This window comes from Argiope bruennichi, chromosome 3, assembly GCF_947563725.1.
Source record: "Argiope bruennichi chromosome 3, qqArgBrue1.1, whole genome shotgun sequence".
Lineage (NCBI taxonomy): Eukaryota > Metazoa > Arthropoda > Arachnida > Araneae > Araneidae > Argiope > Argiope bruennichi.
Genome location: NC_079153.1, coordinates 58,132,819 through 58,145,262, shown reverse-complemented (window position 1 = coordinate 58,145,262; position 12,444 = coordinate 58,132,819). Strand labels below are relative to the sequence as shown.

At 28.9% G+C, this 12,444-nt stretch overlaps 1 protein-coding gene across 1 annotated transcript in view; it reads right to left on the bottom strand.

Annotated features, from left to right (window-relative positions):
• The window catches only part of LOC129963195 (nose resistant to fluoxetine protein 6-like), an 87,320-nt gene that overhangs the window by 20,187 nt on the left and 54,689 nt on the right, over nt 1-12,444 (bottom strand). The window contains exon 5 of the mRNA XM_056077368.1: nt 1,848-1,945. Coding sequence (XP_055933343.1) covers nt 1,848-1,945 — 98 coding nt within the window. The remainder of the gene's footprint in view (nt 1-1,847; nt 1,946-12,444) is intronic.

Below are 12,444 nucleotides of genomic sequence, written 5' to 3'. Positions count from 1 at the left end.
ATTCTATGAAGGTTTTTTTAAAATAATGAATGTAAAAATGCCTTTATTAATATGCATTTTATTATAAGTATTTTTCAGAGACGCTATTTCTTACAATAGCAAAATGCATTTTATTTCCTTTCAGTTGCAATAATTATGTTCCTAAAACGTTTCGCAGTATATTATTGCACAAACCTCACTTTTATTCTCTTGTGAGATGAAAAAATAAGTTCGCACTTGATCAGTTTTGTTTCAAAACAATAATTTCTGTGCCATAATATTTGATGTGATGCAATAATAATTAGTTAAGTTAATAAATTAATTAATTAAGTTAATAAATTTTTTAATCAATTAAAACAATATTTATTTTTACCATTCGATGATTAAATTTTATAAAAGAAAATATGTAAATCGTTTGAAATCCGTTATTTCAAAGAACCTAAAATATTTCATGAAATAAATAGGTACTCCATGAAATAACTGATAAATCATGATTGGTTATTCCGTAAAATAGCAAATAATTATATGAAATAACTGAAATATATGCCTTAAAAGTAACATGTGCGCTTGCGTTGGCATTCCATATTGACTATTTATTTTCTTTTTAACATGGTTCCTAAACTAAGAATCATTGGTGCATGCGGATGCGTAATCATTTTTAGAATTACCGTATTTTTCTCTACATCAATAGCATCCTCTAAAATAAATTGCAATAAAAATTTTGATGTGCATGGACTGATTAATAAATTAACAACGAAAAAATATGCCTTATGTAACATGAGCGCTTGCGTTGGCATTCCATGTGGACTATTTATTTTCTTTTTAACATGGTTCCTAAACTTAGAATCATTGGTGCATGCGGATGCGTAATCATTTTTAGAATTACCGTATTTTTCTCTACATCAATAGCATCCTCTAAAATAAATTGCAATAAAAATTTTGATGTGCATGGACTGATTAATAAATTAACAACGAAAAAATATGCCTTGTGTAACATGTGCGCTTGCGTTGGCATTCCATGTGGACTATTTATTTTCTTTTTAACATGGTTCCTAAACTAAGAATCATTGGTGCATGCGGATGCGTAATCATTTTTAGAATTACCGTATTTTTCTCTACATCAATAGCATCCTCTAAAATAAATTGCAATAAAAATTTTGATGTGCATGGACTGATTAATAAATTAACAACGAAAAAATATGCCTTATGTAACATGTGCGCTTGCGTTGGCATTCCATGTTGACTATTTATTTTCTTTTTAACATGGTTCCTAAACTAAGAATCATTGGTGCATGCGGGTGCGTAATCATTTTTAGAATTACCGTATTTTTCTCTACATAAATAGCACCCTCTAAAATAAATTGAAATAAAAATTTTGATGTGCATGGACTGATTAATAAATTAACAACGAAAAAATATGCCTTATGTAACATGTGCGCTTGCGTTGGCATTCCATGTGGACTATTTATTTTCTTTTTAACATGGTTCCTAAACTAAGAATCATTGGTGCATGCGGATGCGTAATCATTTTTAGAATTACCGTATTTTTCTCTACATCAATAGCATCCTCTAAAATAAATTGCAATAAAAATTTTGATGTGCATGGACTGATTAATAAATTAACAACGAAAAAAAATTCTAAAAAATACGAAAATAATTTCCAAAAAAATAATTTTAAAGTTTCTAAACTTGAAACTCTTTCATAAACGCAACAGCAATTAGAATTTTTCTTTTACATTCGTTCTAAATTCACTTATGTTACTTTTGTTTTATACACTTATGTATTTTTGCATCTGAACATGACAGGTTTATATGAAAAAGTTTTCTCCAAAGGTTGAAAAAAATAAAACAAACTTTTTTTGACTTACTTTGTACTTTGGATAACGAGTTGACTCCAAACTTATCGAAATAAAGCTCCAGGGCTGTTCCAAACAGCACGGTTAATACGATGGATGATAATACAATGCTGTTTTTGAAACCACCAGTGTTCATTTTTCAAGAAAAGGAAAGGACATATTAGTATTACGCTTGGAACTGAGTATTTAGTGTTTTCAATTCAATTACGTACAACTTTGCACTAAGTAGTTAGTGGAGCATAAAAAGAAATAAATGGCGTAAACAATTATCTTTTTAAATTGAAAACAAAATGCATTACAAAAGTTCTTGTTCCATTTTGTAGCTATTCTTTGCACTTTTTCGTATACAAGTATATAAAGAAAAAAAAGTATTTTAATTATTGAAAAAGTGGAAGCAGAGATTTTGACAAATCTCTACGTTTCGGAGTTCGCTGAATCCGAAGAACATATATTTTTTTTAATTACGCTTGTCTCTTTGTGAAAGTAATAATTTAAAAACATTTAGAGCTAGATAGATGAAATTTTCGTGAAATCTCTCTTTTACCAAATTTGTAGATTTCTATAAAGTTTTTGTCAAAATCTATTCCAGGAAGTATGTCTATATGCCCACACAAATAAAAATGAACAAGATAACTGAAAAACGTAGAAAATTAGATAGATAAAATACAGTGCACAGATTTAGCACCTAAAGTGTAAATTTCTATTAAATTTGGACCAAATTCGTCAAAAAGTTGATTGTACTTTACAACACAAACAAATGACATAATTTAAACCCACCAGGGAATAGATAAATGAAATTCGATGTATACTTTTAACATATAATGTGTAAACTTTTATCAAATTTTGAATAAAATCTGTTAAATTGCTGATCATCTATTGAAAGGTACATTTTCATGCATGTAATTATAATAACTCAAAAAACGCACAAACAGATAAATGAAAAATGCGTTATGTAATCTTATTAATACAAATCTATTTTTTGTTAAATTTTAATTTCAAACGGTAAAAAAATTCCGAAATGCATGCTCAATTTTCTTTTAAATTCTATGAAATACAAAACTCCCTCATGCGCGACGTTGAAAATAGAAATTGAAGCAATCGTGGCCTTCAAGATGCTTTCCAAGGTTTACAAAGTTATGCTGGGGGGAGGATGATAACACCTTTACTAAATAATAAACAAAAACAATTTGGGACACCACTTCCACTAATTAAGCGGAACCGGAGTTTTTCAGGTTCATGACCAGATTCCACCGAAGAACCGTCGTGTAAGCGGATCTGGTGCCCGTTAAATCCGTCCGGGCCAAACATCCTCCAGCTGGTGTGGTGTGGAGAGGGGGTGCCAGCTCAGGTATCACCCTCGTCATCTGACCGAGGTTCAAAATTACGAGGTCCGTCCCCAAATAGCCCTAATGTTGCTTTAAAACGGGACGTTAACTAAAACCAAATAAAAAAAATCCTCTAATTAGAGTCATGTCTGTCTGTTTGAGAACAAGATAACTCTGAAACATGGTACGATGTGTCTGTAGAATTGTAGAATTCTATAAAATTTTAAATGAGATTCATTCACAGGAAGGTTTTTGTCGAAATGCAAGTGAAAACATTCGACAACTGCAAAACGTAAATAGCTGGATGGATAAATCATATCAATGACTCTCCGACCTGCCCGAAGGCCCATGGATAAAGAAGACTGAATTACCGGATCGTCGCAACAGCAACATCGGCGGGAATTGTGGTTGAGTCCATCACCGGCCACGGTACAACCTTTCCTGAAGGAAGTACGTCCTGTTATCGATGAGAGTAGCCATATCCCCCATCTTTTTATGTACCCACCAGGGTGGCGAGATCCAACCACCATACCGGAAACATCTCATCTTTATTTCGAGGTGCCCCCCGGGGGGGTCTAGCTGGATGGATAATATTCTCTACACAATTTTGGCGACTAAAGCATAGATTTAGATTGAATTTTAACCAAACCAGTAAAAGAATTGACCATTTGTCTTTGCATTCACATGCAGATAAACGTGACAGTTCAAAAATATAATGATTTAAATGAAATTTGACATGCGATATTGTTTTCAAATTTTGGCTTAAATCAGATGAAGAACGGAAGTCCAAAATGCGTACTAGATGGCTGTTTTCTTTTTTTTTTTTTTTTCAGTATACTACAAAGTACAAAACTCCCATTTGGAGGGTTTTAAAAATAAAAATCTGCATCTCCTTTATGTTTATGACCCTGCCGAAGGTTTAAAATTTTCAAACAGGGAGAAGGGATAACATTTTATAAGGAAGTATGCAAGAAAGTTTCGAGTGACCACTGCAGCTGGTTTTCCTTTTAACTCCTTATTTTTTCCCTTTTTTTTAATTTCCATTTTCTCTTAACCCAATTTAAAATTGCAATTATTTCCTTTGTTGATTATAAATGAAAACTTTAATCATTTCTACTTCGACGCTTTAATTACTATTTACTTGTTTTGCCTTGATCACAAGTAAAATTACTTTATTTCTCTACTCATTCGATATTTAATGTACGAAATGTATGTTAAATCAATGTTTTATTGATTTGTCCCTTAATAATAATGAAGTGAATGCACGTGACTAAAAGCAAGATTAATTATCTAATTTCTACATTCTGAAAGGCAGAGATTAATTTTTCTGTACGTTTATTGGCGAAGTCATTTTATGAGCTATACTCATGCAAGAGAAAATACATTTATGAGATTTTTCTGGAAATTGAGGAATCTAAGATAATGGTTTTTATTTTATCGCGTACCTACTATAGGAAAAGTATTGTAATTATCAAAAAATAAGAACTCGAGATTTTGACAAATCTCCACACTTTAGATCTCCCAGCTTTCGAAAAAGAAATTTAAAAAAAAATGTCAGTCTGTCTGTGACAAAGATGACTCGAAAACGCTTTGCGCTAAATGGAAGAAATTTGGTATACGGTCTTTACACTAAATTTTCAGATTTCTGTCAAATTTTGAGCAAAATCCGTTTAGAGGAAGTCTGAATGTAAGTTAACATGATAGCTGCAAAATGAAGAGGAATAGAGGACAAAAATTCGATACACAACTTTAAAATTTATAGCTTAGAACGTTTATCAAATTTTAAGCCAAATCCATTGTGGGGTTCAAAGTCTATTGGTCTATATTCAGAAACACATAAATGCGATAACTCAAAAACAAAACGATTTAAATTATATTAAATACTAGCCGCCTTTGGCGACCAGCCGGTTTGCCAATCTTAATGCACGTTAAAATTTTAATAATTAAATATCTTATAGAACTCCCATTTTAATTGCTTCTTCATTAAAATATTTCAAAACTTCAAATTTTAATAGTCATATAATTCATTCATAATATTATAAAGGCCTTCAGCCATAACGTAATATGTATCTCTCTAATTTTCTGTTAGCTCCCGTAGAATTTATGCTTTAAATTAAAGTGGAAATGATTAAACTGCAATAAATATAATTATATTTTTTTTACTGAAACGAAATATTTTTTTAAAAAAATATGAGTACTGAAAACAGAATCGCTGAGTATTTAAACCTTATGGGCATTAAGAATATTTTTCTTAATTTATATAATATCTCAAGAAGTTTTCAACAAAATTATCTCAGATTCATCATGAACAGATCGATTATTTAACAATGTTTAGTTTTAAAGCATCACACATTAAAAAAATAAACAGAATCGTTTGAAATAATCTGCCGAAAACATATTAAACCTTCAAAACCAAGTTCGTATCCGTTGAAAATAGTTGTCAACAATTAGAAAACAATGCGCATGCGTGAATTTTCAACGCCAATTATGGTAACGCAAATGTGTGAATTTTCTACTTCAGTTGGGGTAACGCTATGCAGATTAGAAATTTTTAATTTCTTTTATTCTGTTTTATTTTAATTCAAAAGTACTTCAGAATGAATCTGAAAGATCGATAAATTAACAATGTTTAATTTTAAATGCATCAAACATTAAGAAAATAAACAGAATCCTTTGAAATAATCTGCCGAAAATTTCTTAAGCCTACCCACTTTAGCGTGGGAAAAAAAAAAAAACTGAAGTCCCACTCATTTGGCGGTGGGGAAATGAAAAGATTTTTTTGTCGGGAAAGTGAGTTTTTAATTAATAATTAAAATTCTAATTAAAAATTCAAACAAAGAGACCCCATGTGCACATTCTCGGCCTCTAAGGTATGCATGTTCCAAATGTGGTAGCTGTAGTTCGAACGGTCTGACCTGTAGAGCGCCAACACACACACGCACGCACGCACACACACACACATAAAAATTTTGTTTCAATCCTACGGAAAAAACACGCCTAAAACACAAATTCAATTTTCGGATACTATTAACTGCATGCTAAGGATTAATCACCAAAAAAAACCTGCCAAGGCTGACAAGGTTACATTCAGTAAAAATGCTAAATTTTACTGCAAAGATTAATATTTTGTAACTACTGTACGCCAATTCCAAGCAATTCGTTTTTTAGGATTTTTGGGGAGATAACTCCTGCTGGTTTAACTGTTGATCAAAAATGGTTTTTAAATTATTTCTATATAATTTAAATACTTTTGGTTACGTATCAAAGGGAAATACTTTTCTAAATGTGAGGAAAAAATTCAGTATTTTATTCTTGTATAATTTATTTTTTTCTCATTATCATAACTTTTATTTAAGGATAGAACAATTACATAGTTCAAATAACTCTTAATGAATCATGTTGCAGATTGTGCTCTCCATGCATTAATGCCTGCTCGTCTATTTTTCTTTGCTTACCCTAGGAACAAAACACTTACAGCAGTATCAATGTACTCCATAAGATTCTCTAGCTTAAGTCTTTTTTGGGAGCATCTGTAACATGGAGACATAATTTTATTAGCTCAATTCTTTTGGACTGGTAAATTTAAATTTCCGTAAATTTAAATATTTGAATGATGGGAAGCTGAACTGATTTTTCGTCATCTTTACTAATAATGAAGATGCAACTATAATTGTCTGTTGGCATTCTGCAAGCCAAACAGTTTAACCTACAGCTACCAAATTTTTGCACACATATATGTTGGAGGCCGAAATGTTTGCCAAGGAATGATACTCTTTGAAATTTTTATTAGAATTTTTATTAATTAAAAACTAAGCCAATGTCTATATTTTTTCCCCGAGACAATTTCCGAAAATTTTTCAGCACAAAATTTATTTTTTATATTTTATTAAAATACAAACATTCCATCTTCCTACGGATCCTCATCTCAACCACATATTTTTATTTAATTTTTTTAAAAAAAATATTTAATCTTATTTTACAACTATATATGTCATTCTTGAAGTGAAATTCATAATTTTCATTACTGCTATTAATGTTCCATTCTGCCTTTTTCCATTGTTGAAAATGAAGATATGAAAATTCTTCTTATTCTTCTATGTTGATGGGTTTCAGAGTAAAACATGTTCTTAGTAAAATTTCTGAAATTTTGTACTTTTACAATCAGGAACGAAGTTTCAAGAATCAATTTCAAGTTTTTAACAACAATTAATCCCAGCAAATCAACTAGTTGTCAAAGCGACTTGTAAGTAATATATATATATATTTATATATATAGAGTAAATATTGAACATAAAAGAAACAAACGAAATATTCTTTTTTAACTTTAAAATATTAGTATTTTTAAATACAGTATTTTAACATCTATGTAATCGTACCTAAAATATAACGAATTGAATTGTAGTATAATAATTATATTATAGGGATTGATTCTTCTGATATCGAGGCAAATTATTAGACTCTATGCCTTAAAAAATCAAAAGACTTTTATAAATTTTTAAGTTAAAATTATACATATAATTTATTTCACAGAAAGTCATTGCATTTATGTTTGGAATTAATAATAGGATCAGGGAACTTTATAAAAATTCAAATTATAATTGCAAGAAAATAGTGTTAAAAGAGGGAAATGCTATATGCTGCATATAATTCTTGTTAATTTGACATTTCTCGAATCCATTTTCTGTTCCAGGTTGGCATTAATGATAAGTTTTAAAGATTTTTCCAGTTTCTAGTTTGAAGAATTCCTTTTTTTTTGCCATATTATTAGATGTGATAAGGTATTGGGTTCAGCTCATGACACTTAATTTTTTTTTTCACTGAAATGATGTCGATCCTTTTCTAGTAATGCAGAAACAAAACGTACTGACAATCAAAACATGAGAATATTTTTCCTTAGTTCGTTGGTTTTATTTTTTCAACAGTACAATGGAAATTTTATATAAGTAGATTTTTGGGTTTTTTTTCTTGTTCAGTATAAAAATACTCTTATAAAAAACTTTATGTGTAAAAAGAAAGGTTTGAAAAAGAAAGGCATTTGTGAAAAGAAAGGCATTTCTTTTATGCAAATCTGCAATTTTTATCCAATTTTAATGAAATGTTGCGCATAAACGTTTCAAGACAACCATATAACTAATGTAAATTTTACAAATTCCCAAACTTAAAAATAATATGTTTGTTAAAATTAAGCAAGTTTTTTGGTGTGTTTTTAGCAATACCCTCAATAGACATTATAGCATAAAAATGAATTTTATATCTTAAAACTAAAAAGTCTACTTTTTTAATGACACATGTTTTGTTTTTGTACAATTTTTACTCTAATTTTGCTAATTTTTAAAATTTAAATTTTATATATAATCTGCTACCATTGTTACAATGAAATTAAAACTTATTTCATTTTTCTATTAAATCAACCAATATTTCTATAGCGTATTTTTACTAATGATTAAATTAAGTTAAGAATAGTTTGTTTTAAACATTAACTCTGAAGTACGATTTTTATGTCCACTTTTAATGAATAGAATATATATTTTTTAACATGCATGCTTACTGTAGTAGACTGAATCCCTTAAATTCTTATTTTTTTTTTTGTCTTATTAAAAAACGAGAAATTTTAAGAATGTTCGCTCCTCATTTATAGCTTAACAGTCAAGAAGGTCAATATTCTCGAAGATAAAATTGGCTTCCAAAGGCTGTTTTATTTTATAAAAGGTGTATTTAATAGCAGGTATGAAATGAGGAACTAATTATTCTTTTTATGAATTTAATATCTACTTAATTAAATTTTACATTCGATTTAAATAAATTTAACGATTAATTAAGATTGTTATACAAAACATAACTGACTTTAAAGTTGTGCAGCAGGTTCTTAAGAATGCAATAATTAATTTAAGAATAATGTGAAATTTGACTTTTTTTATGTAATATTGATTGAATTTTGAAATTTCCTCGTTGGAATTGGCTCCTAAACTTCAGTCTGGGGTTTTTTGTTCTTATAAGAAAATCAACTTTCAGTGCTATTTTTATTATTTTGTTCTAGAACAGATAGAGATAAATTAAGATTAGTTTGTATTTTTGAACTCACTTCTTAAAAATCATATATCGTACCGCTTGAAGATGAAAATTTCAACTAATGTGAAATTGCATCATGCTAATTTATAGCTCATCTAATTTATTTCATCAAAAAAATTGAAATTATTTTTTTGAAATCCAATTTTAATACTATCATTTAAGCCGGTTACACTATTTTTATGTTTCGGAATCTTTTCGACAAAAAAAAAAAATGATATGTCATTTACTTTTCTGTAATGCGATCTCCAAATTAATATTAGAAGCAAAGTAAATAACACCTTCTAAATTGGCATGCTTTATTTGACCTTTTCGATCACTTAATTGCTCGTGTGAGGACATTAATTCAGCATCATTAACAGACATAATTGTTATGTAAATGCTCAACACTTAAAAATATCCCAACTAGAAGATTAGCTGCTGTCCTCTAATCTTACACGTGCTTAAGAATAGACTTTTCCTTAGTTTTTTTTTTTTTCCTTGAAGTATGACAACTATCGGGGATAGTTTTCTGTGAAAGTTTTTTTTTTTTTTTCTATATGCAAATGACATGCAAATAAGTGCCCGTGAACATGTAAGCGGAAATTTTGTAAATAAGAAATTGATGTTTGAAGATGAAAATTCTCAGATTATTTAAAAAGCACAACACATAAAATATGAAGAATAGAAAGAAATTAGAAAGAGAAAGATCTAGAAGGGATTAAAAAGCCTCTTGTGTGTAGTTTCAATTAATGATTGAATTAATTTACTAAAGCGAGAAAACATGACGGTACAAAAAAAAACAAAAAAAAAACCGGTTCTCTTTTGTTTTAAAAAATTGTTTTAATTCTAATGCAATCGAATAATTCTGAAACGGATCAAAGCCTGGGACAAATGCATAGCAACAATTTTATTGTCTGAAGTTGTTGGCTTGTTTATCAACTTGTTATAATTCGGATTTCATTAATTTTCAAAATAAAATGAGGAAAATTAAATTTTAATTTAACATTTTGTGCCGTTATTCTGTCTAAAAGAACTGTTTCATGGCCTATTTTCACACGTTATTCTCGCTAACATTATTGTTTAATGTTTGAAAAAATCGCAAATACGAATCCTGATTAAATAGCGATATGATACCACAAATTCCTGTCATTAATATGAATAGATATCCAGATTCTGCAACAGCTATACAAATGCTCAAAAATTTATCAGTAAATTCAGTCTTGATAGCTATGATAACCTAACTTATAAATTCTTTTGAAGATGGATATCGTTACCTATTTTAGATAAGAAGAGGTTAATTTGGAAAACCAGTAGACGTCCGTTATTGATCTTTTTTAATACGTAATAACAACAAGTAAATCGAATTATTCGAACTAAACATCGTTTTTACTTCTTAATATCCATACTGTTGCATAATGGTGCTTTTTCATGCTTTCCAGTGTAATGGTAAATTAATAAATAAACTGTGAATAGGGTTTTATTATTATGTTTAGAACTTTTACCACGTTATATCATTTATTATTTGAATTATTTTTGTAATTCTCAGTTATCTTATTGGTTCTTCATTTTAAAATATATATTGATATATTTAATAATATAAATATATATTAAATATATATTGATTATATAATTTACAAGCATTTAAATATTTATTAAAAATGAATATGCAACTTTATTGGATTCTCTATATAACGCAATACGAATTCAAAGTTCTGTCAAACAAAGACCATGAGCAACAAAATTTAGGAAGATTAATATAATCAGGGTGATTATATTAATCTCCTAATATAATCAGGGGCATCCTCGATTGCCCCTGATTTTGAAATTAAGTGAAAATGATTCTAATGATTCTTCATGCTTCTCATAGTGAATGAAATTTATTTCGAAAGCATAATTAAAAGATAATGGTACATATTTATTTATTATAGAAACAAAACAAAAACAAACAAACAAGATGCCCTTTTAAAGCCAGATTTAAAGTTTCTATTACAATGCAATATAAAAAAGTAAGACACAGAAGGAAAAAGAGAATATTTTAGACAAAAGAAAAGGAGAATTTCGTGGACATAATCACTAATGTATTAACCAGTAACTTCATCTTGTACTACTGAAAATCGGTGCCACTGACCATCCGTCGAGAATTATAAGAATTTTTTTTGAAGTTTATTCATGAAATGTTAATTCTAATATTTGTGAAATTTTAATTTTATTAAAAAAGAAATCGGCAACACCCTTTAATCTGACACCCGCCGTTATTTTTATTTTAAATACCAGTCTTTTCATATTCTCTGTATTTAACTTATACAAAATATTTGCCAAAGGTGTCAACTGCACATTATCTGAAACAAGATCTCATGAAATCTAGCTACCAACAAAAAAAAAAAAAAATACTGAAAACGCACGTATGGCTTTAACTCTTTAAAGGGCCATTTTTTCTAGTCATATAATGCTAAAATATTTTTAGGCTTGAAATTATAATAAGAAAAGGAATTCATTTAGCTTATTAGATAAATTTAATTTGATTAATTAATTAATTAATGTGGTTAATTAATAATTAAGTATCAAATCAAGACACATCATTTTGTGTAAACTAAACCACTAAAGCATCTAAGTTTCTATCTTTCTAAAAAAAATTTGTTAGGACTTATGCCAACCTACATAAATTCATACAAAGATTGATAAATTTGGTGGAAAGCATACTTCCCACGGCCCTAGAAAGCGCTAACAAATTTTTTAAAAAGCTGTATTGGAAAGATAATGCTCACTAGATTTTTTTAAAAAGTTAGATTTGTGAAGTGGTAGCTAGATTTATGAAAGAAAAATCTAGTTACTAGTAGAAAAAAATAATAATACTAAAAAAACACTCACAGTTTTGACATTTTTTTTTATCATTTTGAAATTTAAATAATATTTTTCATACCATAAGGTGATTGATTAGCTCTAGAGATTCCAGAAATTTTCGTTCTGAAATACTAAATATTTATTTTTAAAATGCATTTTATATTTACTTTTGTATCCTTGTGTATAATAATATATTTGCCGGTACGACCGGAGTTTAACCCCCTGCTTGGTTCAATTTTCAAAAATCGCCAACAAATATTCAAAAGCAAGGGAGCAGATGTCCAATCAAAGTGCGTAATAAAGATTGCCAGCTTTGGCGCGTTATCGCAACTTGGCGAAGAAGGGGGTGAAATTCCGGTTCAGCCTATTTGCCAATATTTATTTTAATATAAACC